At 43.9% G+C, this 20,485-nt stretch overlaps 1 protein-coding gene across 1 annotated transcript in view; it reads left to right on the forward strand.

The window, feature by feature from the left end:
• Positions 1 to 20,485, forward strand: part of LOC138666658 (oocyte zinc finger protein XlCOF7.1-like) — a 144,985-nt gene that overhangs the window by 117,143 nt on the left and 7,357 nt on the right. Inside the window, exon 19 of the mRNA XM_069754848.1 lies at positions 10,074 to 10,164. Within this exon, the coding sequence (XP_069610949.1) occupies positions 10,074 to 10,164 (91 nt within the window). The remainder of the gene's footprint in view (positions 1 to 10,073; positions 10,165 to 20,485) is intronic.

Consider the following 20,485-nt stretch of genomic DNA (forward strand, 5'->3'; position numbering starts at 1 on the left):
GCTTAAAAAAACATTAGATATATTAGATATTCCCCAAATAGAACCACTCTCACTATGTATTTTATTCATGAAATTTGCATACTCACCTACTGCTGATCTCTCTGGAGTCCAGTACCGTTCTTCGCTGCTTCCCCATGACACAGACTGTCTGGGTCACAATGTGCTCTGCGTGACCCAGAAGTGACTTTTTCAATGGAAACCTATGGAGTGTCAGAACAAAGCTCCATAGACTTTAATTGTAAAATATACTTCAGGTTCACACAGTATAGAGTGAGCCGGCTATTCGCAATTGCGGTGACGTCACTGAGAAGCAGAGAAGAACGTAGTTGGACACTGGAGAAAGCAGCAGTATGTGTATATTAAAGCACTCACACTACATTACGTGCACATACACACACGTTTCATGAATAAAAAACTTAGTAGCAAAGCTTCACAGCCTAATGTTAGATGATAACTACAACTCCCATCATTGCCTTATCGTTATTAAGGACGTAATGGAATTTGCAAGTTCATGCCACACAATTTTATATTCCAGAGGCTGACAAGACTTTGAAATTGATTTCTGTACTATGATTGGTGCTATATTCTTGTACTGATGATTATTCTAGTGCTGTATTTATGTACTGACAATGGACCTGGAGATGCATTCATATCTTGATCTGGTGATCTATACATGTACTGATTGTTGTTCCGGTGCTGTATTCATGGGGCTTTTCTAGCCCTGTATTTATATTCTGCTGGTGATCAATGCATGTCCTGATGTTGGTTCTCATCCTGTATTAATCTTGATTTAGTGATCTTTACTTTATTGATACAAGATCATCGCACACATGAACAACACGAAGACTAAAAATATGACTGTCTGAATGAGGCCCGATATATCAACTGAACAATTGTTTGACTAAAGACCTCATAAGGTACCTTCACACATAACGATATCGTTAACGATACCGTTGCTTTTTGTGACGTAGCAACGATATCGTTAAGGAAATCGTTATGTGTGACAGCGACCAACGATCAGGCCCCTGCTGTGCCATCGTTGGTCGCTGAACAAAGTCCAGAACTTTATTTCGTCGCTGGATCCCGTGGACATCGCTGGATCGGCGTGTGTGACACCGATCCAGCGATGTCTTCACTGGTAACCAGGGTAAACATCGGGTAACTAAGCGCAGGGCCGCGCTTAGTAACCCGATGTTTACCCTGGTTACCAGCGTAAAAGTAAAAAAAAAAAAAAAACACTACATACTTACCTACCGCTGTCTGTCCCCGGCGCTCTGCTTCTCTGCACTCCTCCTGTACTGGCTGTGAGCGTCGGTCAGCCGGAAAGCAGAGCGGTGACGTCACCGCTCTGCTTTCCGGCCGCTGTGCTCACAGCCAGTACAGGAGGAGTGCAGAGAAGCTAAGCGCCGGGGACAGACAGCGGTAGGTAAGTATGTAGTGTTTGTTTTTTTTTACTTTTACGCTGGTAACCAGGGTAAACATCGGGTTACTAAGCGCGGCCCTGCGCTTAGTAACCCGATGTTTACCCTGGTTACCCGGGGACTTCGGGATCGTTGGTCGCTGGAGAGCTGTCTGTGTGACAGCTCTCCAGCGACCAAACAGCGACGCTGCAGCGATCCGGATCGTTGTCGGTATCGCTGCAGCGTCGCTTAATGTGAAGGGACCTATACACTTAGGGTATGTGCACACATCAGGATTTCTGGCAGAAATTTTCCTGACAAAAACCTGACATTTCTGCCAGAAATCCGCATGTATTTTTTTCGAGTTTTTTTTCCGCGGTTATGATGCTTTTTTTGTGTGGTTTTTATGCGTTTTTGATGCGTTTTTTCTTGCGTTTTTTCCAAATGCATAGAATAGTGGGAAAAACGCCGAAAATCCGCAAAATTAATGAACATGCTGCTTTTTTTACCGCAATGCGTTTTTTTCGCGGAAAAAAACGCATCATGTGCACAAAAATTGCAGAATGCATTCTAAATGATAAAATGCATAATGTATGCGTTTTTAATGAGTTTTTATCGCGTTTTTTCACGAAAAAAACACAAAAAAACTTGAACGTGTGCGCATACCTTCAAGAAAGCTGTCTGCTGGCAAACTGAGCACTCTCTTTTGTTTTCAATGAGAGAACTGCTGCTAGATTGTGGAGACCAGACTGAACCAAAGGATCCATTTTGTCTCCCAGATGAAATCTGCTTCTGCACAGCAAACTTGACATTTCCTTTTATAGAAGTAATCACGCGCGCATTTCTCCTTGATATTGTAGCCTTTCACCCACATACCAGATATTGTAACTTTTCACTAGTATAGATTTGCTTTGTAAGTGATTATGAAATATGAGCGCTTGTGCGCATGTCTGTAAATGCCTAACTTCTTACTATATAAAGAAGGGGCAGCGCCCAGTGAGGCAGGCGTGCTCCGGGGCTACCCCTGTTTATGAACACACAACCTTTGTGCTGCGTGTCATTTACTTGGATTCCTCAATCCAGGAAGCCAGGGACGGAAGAGGACTCAACATTTCTTGGCGCCCGAAACAGGGACCCGAGGCGAGAGTGTCTACTCAAGATTCACCTACGGATACGGACAACGGAGATCTGGGATAATGGACGGCAAATGAATTGAAAAACCTGGCCAGGTAAGAGACATTATTAGTTCTCTTTTATCTGCCCTGTATTATCCGAAAGATCTCTACGAGCCGTGTCACGCTGGGTTAGTCTAGTAGTGAGTAGATACCTATAAAACTCGGGTTACCATATTGTATAGATTTATGAGTCCTGTCCCTGGCAGTGTGTGAACAAGTGTGAAGGTTGTGGCATGTTATGAAAGAAGGATAAAAGTACGTAGAACAATAAGCCGAAATTGTTAGGACAAGTCTTATTAGTGAAGTCAGCCTAACTGGGTCATGTGGTTGCGTCCTTTCGGGGAGACCTCCGCCCATGCTTGACTCTCTTTAAGAACTTGTTTCTTCATTTCTGGATAAGAGTTTGATAGAATGAGCCCAGGACACGAGTCCATGAGCCTGGGACAAGTATGATAACAGAGACGGAGAGTTTGGTGATCTGTTTGGTGTTGCTGATCCTGTTTGCGTGCATTGTAGGAATCAAGTTTATTCTGCACATTAGAAAGAACGGAGCAGATCAGCCCTTCAATATCTTAGCTCCCTAGGAAAGAAGACAACGAGACATCACTCTAGTGAGGTGATTGTCCAAACGTCACCTAGCATAAGTGTAGCTATTATTGAAAAGAAAAATGGGAAATAAACAGACAAAATCCGTCTTAGGACAAGTAGAAGCAAAAGATATCATACAGGAAAGATGTGGAAAGACAGTCAGAAGGCAGATCAGAAGGGTAAGAGAAAAATTGGGAATTTCAGAAGCACTTATGTTTAGCACTGAATGGGAAAGACTGAGTAAAGAACGAGGTGGAATTATCAAAGACAATGGGTGGGAAGAAATCATACACTGTATGATAAAGGTCTCAAAAACAGCTAAAGAGGAGAATTGGAAGTATGATCCAGACACTTCCAAATGGAGTATGGGTACGGGAAAATGTTGTGCCACGACTCATTCAGTTCCTCCTCCTTACCTAGATCCGAATGTTCAACCATTTGTACCTTCTGAAGGAGGACAAACCAAACCAAATTTATATCCTGGGTTAAATGGGGTGGAAGGATGGGTGTGCAAAAATTGTGGCCAGCAGAATCCAGACTGGAGAACTGAATGTTCTGCCTGTGGGGCCCCCAGAGGTCATCAATTGTTAGCTCCTGTTAGGATAGTACCGAAACCCTTCAGAGAAACTGGTGTAGATGGAGCAATGGCAACTAGATATCACCAAACCCGACAATACTTCCCTTGGTCCCCCGCTGAAGGAATGTCTCTTCTACATAATGCACCAGATCCTACCCAGTACCCAGTTAGATTCGCACAGTATATACAGCAAATTATGCAGACTCATGCAGGAGTCTGGGCAGATGGAGAGGAATTATGTAGAATGAAAATGACTCCTGGTCTCTTCCAGGAACTGCTAACACATCTACAGGGACACAGGCCACAGGTGGGACAGGAGCTACAAGAGGGACAAGCGGGACAAGGTGCCTTACAAACGATAGAATCAGGAACACAATTTGTAGACCATTTAATAGTTTTCATGAGGCAGAAACAGAGGCAGAGAGGAACAACGGGAGTGGTGGCTCAGAGACCTGGACAATCGGTAGATGAATATTATCTAGGGGTAGAGAATAATTTTAGAGATGAAGGAATAGATCTAACCGCTCCAGGAATAATGAGGTTAATTACAAAAACCTTTATAGATGGATTGTCTCCAAAAGTAAAGGAAAAACTTAAGGCTGCAACTCCTGATTGGAGAACCTTGGAAGACCCACACTTGGCCAGGCAAAAAGCCGTAGGGATAGAGTTGGATTTAAGAGAAAATCATAAGCCTGTCAGAATAGCGCAAGCAAACACAACAGGTGGAAGGGCAAGACATAATTTTCCCTGTCATTACTGCAAGAAACCAGGACATTTCCAGAAAGAATGTAGAAAGAAGCAGGCAGACATAAAATCAGGAAAATTTGTACCAAAGAATAAGCCCTCAGACACCCAACAGACATCCATAGTGGATGGTCCCATACCAGACTCAGATTGACTCAATGTGTTACAAACTTCCCTACCAGCTAGAAGACCTATAATACAGGTGAATGTGGGGGGAAGAGAGATTCCATTTTTAATAGATACAGGTGCAACTTCCTCAATTTTGAATCAAGATTTTCTTCCAAACCCGGAAGATATTTCACAACGAACAACTTTTGCTGACGGTTATGATGGGGTAATTCAAACACTACCATACACTGTGCCCCTAGAGGTCTCCCTAGGACCTAAATGTTTTGCATCCAGATTTTTGTATGCCAGAGGTGCCCCAACATGTTTGTTGGGAACTGATGTCCTAAAGAAATTAGAAGCTAACATCAATTTTAGGGAAGATGGCACAGTTATGCTGACTATCCCTGATGATGCAGAAATATTAGAACAATATGTCAGAATTCAGGCTTTTGAGGATTATACTGAAGAAAAAGAGTACACCACAGATCTAGACCTCTCAACAGTCCCAGAAACACTGTGGGCACAGGGTGACACTGATGTGGGATTATTGCATATCTCTCCTGTAAAACTATCTGTGCAACCAGGAACTGTTCTCCCACAGCTCAGACAATACCCTGTGAGTGCCCAGCAGGAACTAGCGATTACAAAACAGATAGAGGGATATAGAGAGAAAGGGGTTTTGGTAGAGATACAATCACCTGCTAACACTCCTCTGTATCCAGTCAAGAAGAGAACTCTTGATAAGGGTTCTATGCCCAAATATCGTATGGTACATGATCTAAGAGAAATAAACAAAGTTCTAGATCCAATCACCCCAGTTGTACCCAATCCTCATACGTTACTATCACAGATACCAGCCAGTTCTCAAGTGTTTACTGTAATAGATCTTTCAAATGCATTTTTCTCGGTTCCTTTACACCAAGACAGTTGGCATTTGTTTGCATTTACATTTAAGGGCAAACAGTTGGCGTGGACACGCCTTCCACAGGGAATGATACACTCCCCTACTCTTTATTCAAATGCCCTACAAACAGTCCTTCAGAGGTTTGAACCCGAACCACAGGTAGTAATTTTGCAGTATGTGGATGACCTACTACTTTGCTGCCCAGATCTAGAAACTGCAGAAAGGTCCACTGTGAGTTTACTATGTTTTCTAGAAAAAGAAGGGTGTAAAGTGAATAGACAAAAGCTACAAGTTTGTCAGACCAAAGTGGTCTTTCTAGGTCATTGCATTTCTCAAGGTAAAAAGCATCTTACACCTCAAAGAACTGAAGCAATAAGACAGATGAATGAGCCTAGAAATCATAAACAGCTACGAGCATTTTTAGGAATAGTGTCTCATTGTAGACAATGGATTATACATGCCAGTCAACTAATGCAACCACTGTATGACTGTGTAAAAAGTGAACCTTATTTGTTGACAAAAGAAGGTCAGATTTCGTTCCAACAATTAAAAGATGCCCTTGTTTCAGCTCCAGCGTTAGGGCTACCAGACTACACCAAACCATTTCAGCTTATGGCTGCAGAAGTTGATTCCCATGCTACAGGAGTTCTTACCCAGAAGCATGCAGGGAAACAAAGACCAATTGCATATCTTTCAGCAAGGTTAGATCCCGTAGCTAGAGCAGCGCCAACCTGTGTACGTGTAGTTGTTGCTGTCTCACTATTGTTGGACAAAGCATCAGAAATTGTCCTAGAGCATCCACTCACAGTTCAAACTACACATGATGTTTATGGGATATTAAACCAGGTCCAACCAAAACACATCTCCATGGCCAGACATTTGCGGCTTCAGTGTTCTTTGCTGCTACCCTCCACTATCACATTTGCAAGGCTTCAGACTCTCAATTTAGCTACACTGCTACCTCTCGAGTCTGAAGGGGGGAATAAGGACACTGATACACACACAAATTTTTTCCCTACAGACACACATGATTGTACAGAGCTCATTTTACAAGAAACGGTAGGCTTACCCAATGTATCCGAAACACCACTTCAAAATCCAGATTTAGAGCTGTTTATAGATGGTAGTAGGTTTGCAGATGACACAGGTAACTTCCATACAGGGTATGCAGTTGTGTCAGGATCTGAAACTCTCAAAGCAGAACCGCTTCCACCGAAACAATCTGCACAAGAAGCAGAACTAACAGCATTGATTGAAGCTCTAAAAATAGCTGAGAATCAGACAGCTAATATATACACTGATTCTAGGTATGCACATGGTATTGTGTTTGATTTTGGAGTAATCTGGAGAGCTAGAGGTTACATGACAGCGTCAGGACAACCTGTAAAACATGCTTCTCTGATCAAACAGATCTTAGAGGCTGCACAAGAAACAAAAGAAGTAGCAGTAATCAAGGTAGCTGCACATGTGAGACTCGACACTAGGGAATCTAGGGGAAATGATAGGGCTGATAAAGCAGCCAAAGCAGCAGCAGTCAAACCCTTACAACAGGTCCATACTGTAAACCTCACAGAAAATACTGAAGATAGACTGAGACAAGCACAGGAAGATGCAGGAGAAGAGGAGAGGGACAGGTGGAAAAAGGAAGGGGCAGAAGAACAAGAGGGAATTTGGAAGAAAAATGGACTAATATGTCTACCTAGAGCCTGGTACCCGATAGTAGTTGGTGGATTACATCACCCTACGCATGTGTCTGCAAATGCAATGACACTACTGGCAAAGCAAGTCTGGTTGGCTCCAGGTTTTGGCAACTACGCAAGAGACTATTGTGCTGCATGCGCTATATGCCTGACACATAATCCCGGACAGACAGCAAAGACCCCTATGAAGCACCACGTCCGACCTCTCTACCCGTTTCAACGGTTGCAGATAGACTTTATCCAGCTGCCAAAGAGTAATGGGTATGAGTATGTGTTGGTGTGTGTGGACATGTTCTCGGGGTGGCCAGAGGCCTATCCAGTTTGGAAGGCTTCAGCTAAAAACACTGCTGTAAAGCTAGTTACCGAACTGGTGCCCCGTTATGGTCTCCCTGAAGTGATCGAGTCAGATAGGGGTACTCATTTCACTGGAGAAATATTTCAAAATGTACTAAAAATGTTGGGTGTTGAAAGTCAGTTACACACTCCGTATCATCCTCAAAGTTCTGGTAAGGTAGAACGCATGAATGGAACTTTAAAATTAAAAATACAGAAAGCCATGGCTGAAACAGGAAAGCCTTGGACAGAATGCCTTTCACTGGCCCTTTACTCAATACGCAATACCCCAAGGGGTAAGACTAAACTGTCTCCATATGAAATTTTGTTTGGCAGGACTGCCAATTTAGGATGTTACTTTCCACAGCAACTTGTGTTAAATATTGAATCACTGACTTCCTATGTGCAAAATCTTCAGAAACAATTAACTAAGGTGCATGCACAAGTTTTTGCTTCCCTTCCAGATCCTGATAACACTGAAGGAAGTCACAAGTTGGAACCAGGTGATCAAGTCTATATAAAAAGACACACCAGAAAGGCTCTTGAATCAAGATTTGACGGACCCTTCCAAGTCCTGTTGACAACACCTACATCAGTCAAGCTTGAAGGAAAGGCATCATGGATACATGCAAGCCATTGCAAAAAAGCAGTATAAAACTCATGATATTGATGTTAATAATGTTAACCACAACGAAGGCATGGGAAAGACTAAATTCTTTAGCCCCTTGGGACAAAAACCCTCTTGGTGTATGCTTCAAAATGTATCTAGTTTTGTGGATTTGGCTCACAGATTGGTATTGCAGCACTCAGCTCTATGGGATCTGCCTGAGGGTACATTTTGGATATGCGGAGAAGGAGCATATAAATGGCTTCCCGTAGGTATAAAGGGTACTTGTACATTAGGACGCCTAACCCCAGCTACTTTCATAATTTCAAATAAACAAGTGAATATGCAAGCCGTACCCAAGCACACACTATATAAAAGAGCTGCAGATAACTCACCACGTCCCTCAGGGAGGCCACATATAGTACAAATGGGAATTCCCAACAAAATTGCTAGTACCATTTTTATTTATCCTATGTTAACACAAATGTGGGATAAATTAGTTAGAGCCACGGATTATCTAGATGATCAGATCTGGGATATATTGGATATACTAAACACTAGTGTAGCTGTACAGAATCAGCTTATAATAGTCATCAACCAACATACCCTGGTATTGGATTACCTAACTGCCTCACAAGGGGGTATGTGTCAAATCATTGGACCCACCTGCTGTCATTATATAGACCCGAATAGTACTATGAGTATGACATTTAAATTAAAGGACGTACAACGACTCAGAGATCAGTATGACAAAGACAATGACCAGAATAAGGATAGCTGGTGGTCAGATACCTTTTCTTTTCTTAACCCAGCCAACTGGTTCAGAGGGATCGGTGGGTGGGTTGCCGGGATTATGCAGAGCATAATACATATAGTTATGATTATTGTAATCATATATGTGTTATTCAAGATTGTACTCAAGGGTATCTCAGTATGCACAAATAAATTTTGTGTAATAGATGCAAGAGTATAAAGTTTATTATTGCCGTACTAATTTTCTTTTATATTTTAGTATACTGCTGCATAAAGAAGAAAATGCACAAGCTTCATGCAAAAATTTATGACAAATAATAAAAGACTATGTCAAAGGGGGGAATTGTGGAGACCAGACTGAACCAAAGGATCCATTTTGTCTCCCAGATGAAATCTGCTTCTGCACAGCAAACTTGACATTTCCTTTTATAGAAGTAATCACGCGCGCATTTCTCCTTGATATTGTAGCCTTTCACCCACATACCAGATATTGTAACTTTTCACTAGTATAGATTTGCTTTGTAAGTGATTATGAAATATGAGCGCTTGTGCGCATGTCTGTAAATGCCTAACTTCTTACTATATAAAGAAGGGGCAGCGCCCAGTGAGGCAGGCGTGCTCCGGGGCTACCCCTGTTTATGAACACACAACCTTTGTGCTGCGTGTCATTTACTTGGATTCCTCAATCCAGGAAGCCAGGGACGGAAGAGGACTCAACAAGATATATATGCCGACGATTTATGTCTTAAAGAACAAAAGGATCTGCTGTCTGCAATCTGAAATCGTTATCTCCACTGATGTCATCATTTAGGCACCGATACACATTAAACTGTCAGCAAAACCCCTTGGTATCAGCAGGTGAGGACGACGTTACTCTGTGTATGGGGGCTTTTACTACTTAATAAAGGGTATGTGTACCCTTAGGGTATGCTCACGATGTCATTCAGCCGTTTGCAAATCTGTTTTTCAGATGGGTTCCAAGCAGGATCCACGTGAAAAACATCTTGTGCACACACCCTTAGTCTGACTTACCAGTAGGGTTTGTGACCATTTAAATTGCCTAGGGCACCATGAAGGCCACATACGGTGTCATTTTTGGACGCTATGTTCATTTACTATTTCTGTTTTTTTTTAATCTATTTATACAACTTCTCCATCTGTGACTTTTACAATCTTTGTTTCAGGGTGAAGATCTGACCCATATTATTACTATAGAGACATATGTGAGGGGTGATGAGCGGGGTAAAGAGGAGATTCCTACAGATAACTGCACAGGTGAGTAGTGACCACTAAATGCAGCGAAGTCACAGGCTCTACTCAGTCACTGGATGAATGTTTTTTTAATGTGGATTTTACACATAGGGATTTCTCGCTAAAACAAAACGAAAAAAACCTTTTCACATTATTTTATATAGTTATCTCTCTGCTTTAGGAGTGAGTCTTCTGTGTTCATAGTTTTGTAGAACACCGGACACTGTGCTAAGTGGATGTCTCTAAATTTACGTTTGACCCTTGTCAGTGTTGGGGATTTGAACTCCGGACCCCAATATGGAAGGCAGAAACATAACTAGTGAGCCGCAGGCTGCACTGTCTGTTATGTGCACAATACATTTCTCAGCCTGAAAACCTCAGTAACTTTCTTTTTTACAATCATAATATTCCAGTATGTAAATGGTGCAATTGTTTTGGAACGGTACAAACATCTCATGATGCAGAACTTTCATTCTTTTATTTTTAAATCAGATAAATTTTTATAGAATTTTTCAACATACAACAAAAGACCACACCTATCCAAACCCCCTCCTTGTTCTGCACCACATAGCAATTAGCAATTATCTTATTATATTAATCAACATAGTTAAGCTGAATACGACAATCTGTACACTCATGTGCAAATAAATGAAAAATAAGTCCCGGGTCCCCAAGTTCTTTCGCTTTCACCTGAAACGGGAAGGACATTATGATATACTCCTTCATCCAGACGTTGCAGAAGATTATTTTTTTCCATAAATTCCTTAAACGTACGTGGCGCCCTGTCCAACCAGTGTGCTGCTATCATTTTCCTGGCTTGATATAACGTTCTTTTAAGTGCCAACCTTACGATTGCATCTTCAGCAACCCCATCCACAAAGCCCAAGACACAAACCAGAGGATGCATAGGAATCACAACCCCAAACACCATATTTATGTGGTCTATGACTTGGGTCCAGAACTTCCCGATGGAACCACATGACCAAAACATATGTAGCAAATCGGCAGGTCCCGAACAGCATCTCGGACACAAGTCATCCTCTTTTACCCCAATTTTATGCAGGAATTTGGGAGTCTTGTATACCCAATGCAGCAGGTACATCTCTGACAACCTTTTTGCCTCATTAGTGGACAGCTGGGGAATTGAGGATAATATGTCATCCCACTGCTCATCGTCAATCACCCCAACATCCTGCTCCCATTTTTCTTTAAGCTTCAACTGATGATTATCTATAACCTGGGCAAGGAGTAGTTGATAGAATCTAGAAATTGCACCAGCGACACAACCCTGGTTCCCAGCCATAGAACCCATAATCATTTATTGTTTTCTAAGCGGAGTAAGGGACTTCTGAGTATGCCATGCGTGTCTCAATTGAAGGTACTGAGAAAAGTACATACCGTATATACTTGAGTATCCCCCTCTCGGCTTATACTCAAGTCATACCCAGGGGTCGGCAGGGGAGGGAGAGCGGGGGCTGTCTAATTATAATCACCTGCTCCTGGCGCTGTGCAGTCCCTGGTTCCCCGGCGCCCCAGCTTCTTCCTGTACTGAGCGGTCACATGGTACCGCTCATTACAGTAATGAATATGCGGCTCCACCTCTATGGGAGGTGGAGCCGCATATTCATTACTGTAATGAGCGGTAACGGTGACCGCTCAGTACAGAATGAAGCTGCGGCTACGGGGAAGCAGGGACTGCACAGCGCCAGGAGCAGGTGAGTGTAACGGGGAGGGGAGCGCTGCGTGATATTCACCTGCTCCCCGTTCCGGCGCTGTTCCGTCGTCAGCGTCTTCTGCAGTGGCGCTCAGGTCAGAGGGCGCGATGACGTGGTTAGTGCGCGCCCTCTGCCTGAACGTCAGTGCAGAAGACGCTGAAGATGGAGCGAAGTCAGGTGAATATTGAAAGTGCCGGGGGCCTGAGCGACGGAGAGGTGAGTTTTTTTTTATCGCAGCAACAGCAAATGGGGCAAGTGTTTGTATGGAGCATCTATGGGGCCATTGTGCAGCACTATATGGGGCAAGTGTCTGTATGGAGCCATAATCCTTTGTGCAGCACTATATGGGGCAAGTGTCTGTATGGGGCCATAATTAACGTTTGTGGAGCATTACGGTATATGGGGCAAGTGTCTGTATGGAGCATCTTATGGGGCCATAATCAAGGTTTGTGCAGCATTATATGGGGCAAATATCTTTATGGAGCATCTTATGGGGCCATAATCAGCATTTGTGCAGCATTATATTGGGCAAATGTGTCTATGGAGCATCTTATGGGGCCATTATTAACCTTTATGCAGGATTATATGGGGCATATTTTAATATGGAGCATCTTATGGGGCCATCATAAACTTTATGGAGCATTATATGGTGCTCCTGATTCAATATGGATATTCAAAAACACTTAACCTACTGATGTCTCAATTAAGTTTACTTTTATTGGTATCTATTTTTACTTTTGACATTTACTGGTAGCTGCTGCATTTTCCACCCTAGGCTTATACTCGAGTCATTAAGTTTTCCCAGTTTTTTGTGGCAAAATTAGGGGGGGAGGGGGGAGGCTTATACTCGGGTCGGCTTATACTCGAGTATATACGGTATGTTGTAGCTGGAATTCATCTCTTAACGGCTGAAAACTTTTAAAGACACCATCCAACTGAAGTTGATCTATAAATAGGATCCCTGCTGGTCACCAGGGGCTGAAGTCCTCTAACCTGAATATTTCTGACAACTTTGGGTTTTGCCATATAGAAGTAACTGGAGTAAACCCCTCAATATTAAAGAGTTGGTTAGTCTTTTCCCACGTTTTATTCATAAGGACTATAGTAGGGAGCTTAGTCGTATTTTCCTCCAAATAACCTGCTTCCAAAAATGAGATAATCATTTTAACCAATTTAACCTGATAATGGTAATTTACACCAGGTGTTGACGTTTGCTTGGAATTTCATGTATAGCGGATCCAAATTCAAACTCTTTCCCACTTTAAGTCTTGTTTGACTCACGTTGGATGCTTGAGAAAGTTCATCCACTGGCATTAACATGGATTTCTCCCAATTAATTTGAAGCCCTGAAAAATCTCCAAACTGGTTAATCATAGTTATAGCGTTTAACAATGAATCCTCTGTATCCAAAAGAAATACCAAAAGGTCATCTGCATACAATGCCACCCTTTCTTCCACAGACGGATGCACAAAGCTGTTGTGAATTCTGTTGTCGAACTCCCTCCTGTGGTCGTGAATGGTACTTCGGCGAGTTTTGTCTATGGGCTCCCTCTGGTGGCTATGAGTGAAGCTGCTGCTTCTGAGGTTCCTTTCACAGGTGACGTGGTTTATCCTTTGGTTGGCTGCTCTATTTAACTCCTCTCAGATCGTTACTCCATGCCAGCTGTCTATGTTTTTGCATTGGTTCAGTTCGCTCCTGGATCTCTCTGGTGACCTGCCTTCTCCTGCAGAAGCTAAGTTCCTGATAGTCATTATTTGTTCACTGCTTTCTTGTCCAGCTGGTTATCATGATTTTGTCTTGCTAGCTGGAAGCTCTGGGATGCAGAGTGGCCCCTCCGCACCGTGAGTCTTTTTTGCACACTCTGCGTGGTCTTTTGTAGGTTTTTGTGCTGATCGCAAAGTTACCTTTCCTATCCTCTGTCTATTTAGTAAGTCTGGCCTCCCTTTGCTGAAACCTGTTTCATTTCTGCGTTTGTGACTTCATCTTTACTCACAGTCAATATATGTGGGGGGCTTCCTTTACCTTTGGGGAATTTCTCTGAGGCAAGGTAGGCTTTATTTTCTATCTCTAGGGCTAGATAGTTCTTAGGCTGTGACGAGGCGCCTAGGTCTGGTCAGGAGCGCTCCATGGCTATTTCTAGTGTGTGTGATAGGATTAAGGCTTGCGGTCAGCAGAGCTCCCACATCCCAGAGCTCGTCCTGTATGAGGTTTAACTATCAGGTCATTCCGGGTGCTCCTAACCACCAGGTCATAACAGTACAGCTGGCCCAAAGTATTAATGCATCTCAATAGAGGGATAAGTGAACTTCTGAGACCTTTTTTTTTTCTTTGCACTGTGTTTTGTCTTTCTTTTCCCCTAGACCTTTGGGTGGTTCAGGACACAGGTGTAGATATGGACATTCAAGGTCTGTCCTCTTGTGTGGATAATCTCACTGCAAGGGTACAAAACATTCAAGATTTTGTGGTTCAGAATCCTATGTTAGAGCCTAGAATTCCTATTCCTGACTTATTTTCTGGGGATAGATCTAGGTTCTTGAATTTCAAAAATAATTGTAAACTGTTTCTAGATTTGAAACCCCGCTCCTCTGGTGACCCAGTTCAACAGGTAAAAATCATTATTTCTTTGTTGCGTGGTGACCCTCAAGACTGGGCATTTTCCCTTGCGCCAGGAGATCCTGCATTGCGTGATGTTGATGCGTTTTTTCTGGTGCTTGGATTGCTTTATGATGAACCAAATTCAGTGGATCAGGCAGAGAAAATCTTGCTGGCTTTGTGTCAGGGTCAGGATGAAGCGGAGGTGTACTGTCAGAAGTTTAGAAAGGGGTCTGTGCTTACTCAGTGGAATGAATGTGCCCTGGCGGCAATTTTCAGAAAGGGTCTTTCTGAAGCCCTTAAGGATGTCATGGTGGGATTTCCCACGCCTGCTGGTTTGAATGAGTCTATGTCTTTGGCCATTCAGATCGATCGGCGCATGCGTGAGCGTAAAGCTATGCACCATCTGGCGGTATTCTCTGAGACTTTGACCAGAGCTGAACGGCAAGAACACAGACGTCGGAATGGGCTGTGTTTTTACTGTGGTGAATCCACTCATGCTATCTCCGATTGTCCTAAGTGCACTAAGCGGTTCGCTAGGTCTGCCACCATTGGTACGGTACAGTCTAAATTTCTTTTGTCCGTTACTCTGATTTGCTCCCTGTCGTCCTATTCTGTAATGGCATTTGTGGATTCAGGCGCTGCCCTGAATTTGATGGACTTGGAGTTTGCCAGGCGCTGTGGTTTTTTCTTGGAGCCCTTGCAGTATTCTATTCCATTGAGAGGAATTGATGCTACGCCTTTGGCCAAGAATAAGCCTCAGTACTGGACTCAATTGACCATGTGCATGGCTCCTGCACATCAGGAGGATATTCGCTTTTTGGTGTTGCATAATCTGCATGTTGTGGTCGTTTTGGGGTTTCCATGGCTACAGGTCCATAATCCAGTGTTGGATTGGAAATCTATGTCTGTGTCCAGCTGGGGTTGTCAGGGGGTACATGGTGATGTTCCATTGCTGTCAATTTCGCCTTCCATTCCTTCTGAAGTCCCTAAGTTTTTATCAGATTACCGGGATGTATTTGAAGAGCCCAAATCTGGTGCCCTACCTCCTCATAGGGATTGCGACTGTGCTATTAATTTGATTCCTGGTAGTAAGTTTCCTAAGGGCCGTCTGTTTAATTTATCTGTGCCAGAGCACGCCGCTATGCGGAGTTATATAAAGGAATCCTTGGAGAAGGGTCATATTCGTCCATCGTCGTCACCATTGGGAGCAGGGTTCTTTTTTGTGGCCAAGAAGGATGGTTCTTTGAGACCTTGTATTGATTACCGCCTTCTTAATAAGATCACAGCCAAATTTCAGTATCCTTTGCCGCTGCTGTCTGATTTATTTGCTCGGATTAAGGGGGCTAGTTGGTTCACCAAGATAGATCTTCGTGGTGCGTATAATCTTGTGCGAATTAAACAGGGTGATGAATGGAAGATGGCATTTAATACGCCCGAGGGCCATTTTGAGTACCTGGTTATGCCATTCGGGCTTTCTAATGCTCCATCTGTGTTTCAGTCCTTTATGCATGACATCTTCCGAGAGTACCTGGATAGATTCATGATTGTATATTTGGATGACATTTTGGTCTTTTCGGATGATTGGGAGTCTCATGTGAAGCAGGTCAGAATGGTGTTCCAGGTCCTTCGTGCGAATTCCTTGTTTGTGAAGGGGTCAAAGTGTCTCTTTGGAGTTCAGAAGGTTTCATTTTTGGGTTTCATTTTTTCCCCTTCTACTATCGAGATGGACCCTGTTAAAGTTCAGGCCATTTACGATTGGACTCAGCCGACATCTGTGAAGAGCTTGCAGAAGTTCCTGGGCTTTGCTAATTTTTATCGTCGCTTCATCGCTAATTTTTCCAGTATTGCTAAACCGTTGACTGATTTGACCAAGAAAGGTGCTGATGTGGTCAATTGGCCCTCTGCAGCTGTAGAGGCTTTTCAGGAGTTGAAGCGTCGTTTTGCTTCTGCCCCTGTGTTGTGCCAGCCAGATGTTTCGCTCCCTTTTCAGGTTGAGGTTGATGCTTCTGAAATTGGAGCAGGGGCTGTTTTGTCACAAAGAAGTTCTGATGGCTCGGTGATGAAACCCTGTGCCTTCTTTTCTAGAAAATTCTCGCCTGCTGAGCGCAATTATGATGTGGGCAACCGGGAGTTGTTGGCCATGAAGTGGGCATTCGAGGAGTGGCGACATTGGCTTGAAGGAGCTAAACATCGCGTGGTGGTCTTGACGGATCACAAGAATTTGACTTATCTCGAGTCTGCCAAACGGTTGAATCCTAGACAGGCTCGATGGTCGCTCTTTTTCTCTCATTTTGATTTTGTGGTTTCATACCTTCCGGGATCTAAGAATGTGAAGGCTGACGCCCTGTCAAGGAGTTTTGTGCCTGACTCTCCGGGTGTTCCGGAGCCGGCGGGTATTCTTAAAGAAGGGGTAATTTTGTCTGCCATCTCCCCTGATTTGCGGCGTGTGCTGCAAAAGTTTCAGGCTGATAGACCTGACCGTTGTCCTACGGAGAAACTGTTTGTCCCTGATAGATGGACTAGTAGAGTTATCTCTGAGATTCATTATTCAGTGTTGGCTGGTCATCCTGGAATCTTTGGTACCAGAGATTTGGTGGCTAGATCCTTTTGGTGGCCTTCTTTGTCACGAGATGTGCGTTCTTTTGTGCAGTCCTGTGGGACTTGTGCTCGGGCTAAGCCCTGCTGTTCTCGTGCCAGTGGGTTGCTTTTGCCCTTGCCGATCCCGAAGAGGCCCTGGACGCATATTTCCATGGATTTTATTTCTGATCTCCCTGTTTCTCAAAAGATGTCGGTCATTTGGGTGGTTTGTGATCGCTTCTCTAAGATGGTCCATTTGGTACCCTTATCTAAATTGCCTTCCTCCTCTGATTTGGTGCCATTGTTTTTCCAGCATGTGGTTCGTTTGCATGGCATTCCAGAGAACATCGTCTCGGGCAGAGGTTCCCAGTTTGTTTCGAGGTTTTGGCGGTCCTTTTGCGCTAAGATGGGCATTGATTTGTCTTTTTCTTCGGCTTTCCATCCTCAGACTAATGGCCAAACCGAATGAACTAATCAGACTTTGGAGACATATCTGAGATGCTTTGTTTCTGCTGATCAGGATGATTGGGTGTCCTTCTTGCCTTTGGCTGAGTTCGCCCTTAATAATCGGGCCAGCTCGGCTACTTTAGTTTCTCCTTTTTTCTGTAATTCTGGTTTCCATCCTCGTTTCTCTTCAGGGCAGGTTGAGCCTTCGGACTGTCCTGGTGTGGATGCGGTGGTGGACAGGTTGCAGCAGATTTGGACTCATGTGGTGGACAATTTGACATTGTCTCAGGAGAGGGCTCAACGTTTCGCTAACCACCGGCGTTGTGTTGGTCCCCGACTTCGTGTTGGGGATTTGGTTTGGTTGTCATCTCGTCATGTTCCTATGAAGGTTTCCTCTCCTAAGTTTAAGCCTCGTTTCATTGGGCCATATAAGATTTCTGAAGTTCTTAATCCTGTGTCATTTCGTTTGGACCTTCCAGCTTCTTTTGCCATCCATAATGTGTTCCATAGGTCGTTGTTGCGGAGATACGTGGCGCCTATGGTTCCCTCCGTTGATCCTCCTGCCCCGGTGTTGGTCGAGGGGGAGTTGGAGTATGTGGTGGAGAAGATTTTGGATTCTCGTGTTTCGAGACGGAAACTCCAGTACCTGATCAAGTGGAAGGGTTATGGTCAGGAAGATAATTCCTGGGTTTTTGCCTCTGATGTTCATGCTGCCGATCTTGTTCGTGCCTTTCATTTGGCTCATCCTGATCGGCCTGGGGGCTCTGGTGAGGGTTCGGTGACCCCTCCTCAAGGGGGGGTACTGTTGTGAATTCTGTTGTCGAACTCCCTCCTGTGGTCGTGAATGGTACTTCGGCGGGTTCTGTCTATGGGCTCCCTCTGGTGGCTATGAGTGAAGCTGCTGCTTCTGAGGTTCCTTACACAGGTGACGTGGTTTATCCTTTGGTTGGCTGCTCTATTTAACTCCTCTCAGATCATTACTCCATGCCAGCTGTCTATGTTTTTGCATTGGTTCAGTTCGCTCCTGGATCTCTCTGGTGACCTGCCTTCTTCTGCAGAAGCTAAGTTCCTGATAGTCATTATTTGTTCACTGCTTTCTTGTCCAGCTGGTTTTCATGATTTTGTCTTGCTAGCTGGAAGCTCTGGGATGCAGAGTGGCCCCTCCGCACCGACTCACGGTTTTTGTGCTGATCGCAAAGTTACCTTTCCTATCCTCTGTCTATTTAGTAAGTCTGGCCTCCCTTTGCTGAAACCTGTTTCATTTCTGCGTTTGTGACTTCATCTTTACTCACAGTCAATATATGTGGGGGGCTTCCTTTACCTTTGGGGAATTTCTCTGAGGCAAGGTAGGCTTTATTTTCTATCTCTAGGGCTAGATAGTTCTTAGGCTGTGACGAGGCGCCTAGGTCTGGTCAGGAGCGCTCCACGGCTATTTCTAGTGTGTGTGATAGGATTAGGGCTTGCGGTCAGCAGAGCTCCCACATCCCAGAGCTCGTCCTGTATGAGGTTTAACTATCAGGTCATTCCGGGTGCTCCTAACCACCAGGTCATAACACAAAGCCCTTTATCTCCCCACTAGTTCGGAGTTTAATAGCCAGGAGTTCTATCTCCAATGCGAACAGCAGAGGGGACAGGGGACAGTCCTGCCTAGTTCCCCTACACAGCTCAAAAGCCTCTGATGTGCAACCATTTATTTTAATTTATGGAATGCAGGATAAAAGCTTGACCCAAGAAAATGGGACCGAAACCCATACCCCTCATGACAGACCACAAACTTTTCAACATTGAGCGAGAGCACTGCACCCCCCCCCCCCCCCTACATTCTGCGACTGTGCCAGTAGATTAATAAAGAGACGTTGCAAATTTATGGCAGTCGATTTGGCAGGCATGAAGCCAGTCTGGACACCATGAACAAAGTGAGTAATGACCTTTTAGGAGTCTCATGACAAGCACTTTGGCCAAAATCTTGACATCAACCCTGCAAAAGGGAAATGGGTCTATAGGAATCCATAAGGGTCAGATCTTTCCCTTGCTTAGGCAGCAAGACTATAACCGCTTCAGACATAGATTTAGGAAGACCACCCACACTAAGGGATTCCCGGAAGACATCCAGCAAGTTAGGCAACAACACTGAACCCACCTCTTTATACAATTCAGTTGACAGCCAGTCTGTCCCCGAAGCCTTATTAGCTCGAAATGAGGTTAGAGCTTCCTCCAGTTCCTCCACTGTAAGAGGCACATCCAATGCCAACCTTTGTTCCTCCGATAACTGTGCAGAGGCAATGAGCTAAGATGGCTATCAATCGCCTCTGTTGTCATAGAGAGTTTGGAAGAATATAATTGTTGATAGAAAAGGAGAAACTGATTAAGAATTTCCTCTAACCCGGTAACTGTGGACCCATCCATTGTCTTAATTGCCGGAATAATAGGAGATCCCTGCTGAGCTCTAGCGACTGTGGCCAACAGATGCCCCGCATTCCCCCTCCGTATAGAAATTGTCTGATAAAAAATCTTTTATGTTCTGCCTGTTCCAAAAGGTGATTATTTAGTAATTTTTGTGCTCCCACCCATTTATCTCTATGAAACTGAGTTCAGGAATTTACAAACCGCTGTTCTGCCTCATCCACACATCGCTTAACATAAATAGTATGGGCTCTACTCTTAGTTTTAATTCTAGAGATCTCTTTAATCAGAACCCCCCCTTAGTTTGGGATGCATGAAATGCTTTCTATCAGGGGCGATGCCGAGCCAATATTATCTTGAAAAAAGGCCTTCAACTTCCCAGCTAATCCTTCTCTGTCCTTCAATATTGCCAGCCAGTACTGGTTGAGCTTCCATAGTTCTCTCGATGCAGTAGATAGGGGAAGAATATTAAGAACAACCCGTAATGGTGAGTGATCTGACAACTTTCTCGTGAGATATTCCAAGAACTTCCATTATTAAAAAATATCGGAACCCAGACAGATTCCATAATACATGGGACCACTCTGCTTCTGATTGCATTAGTTGT

Source organism: Ranitomeya imitator, chromosome 2, assembly GCF_032444005.1.
Source record: "Ranitomeya imitator isolate aRanImi1 chromosome 2, aRanImi1.pri, whole genome shotgun sequence".
NCBI lineage: Eukaryota > Metazoa > Chordata > Amphibia > Anura > Dendrobatidae > Ranitomeya > Ranitomeya imitator.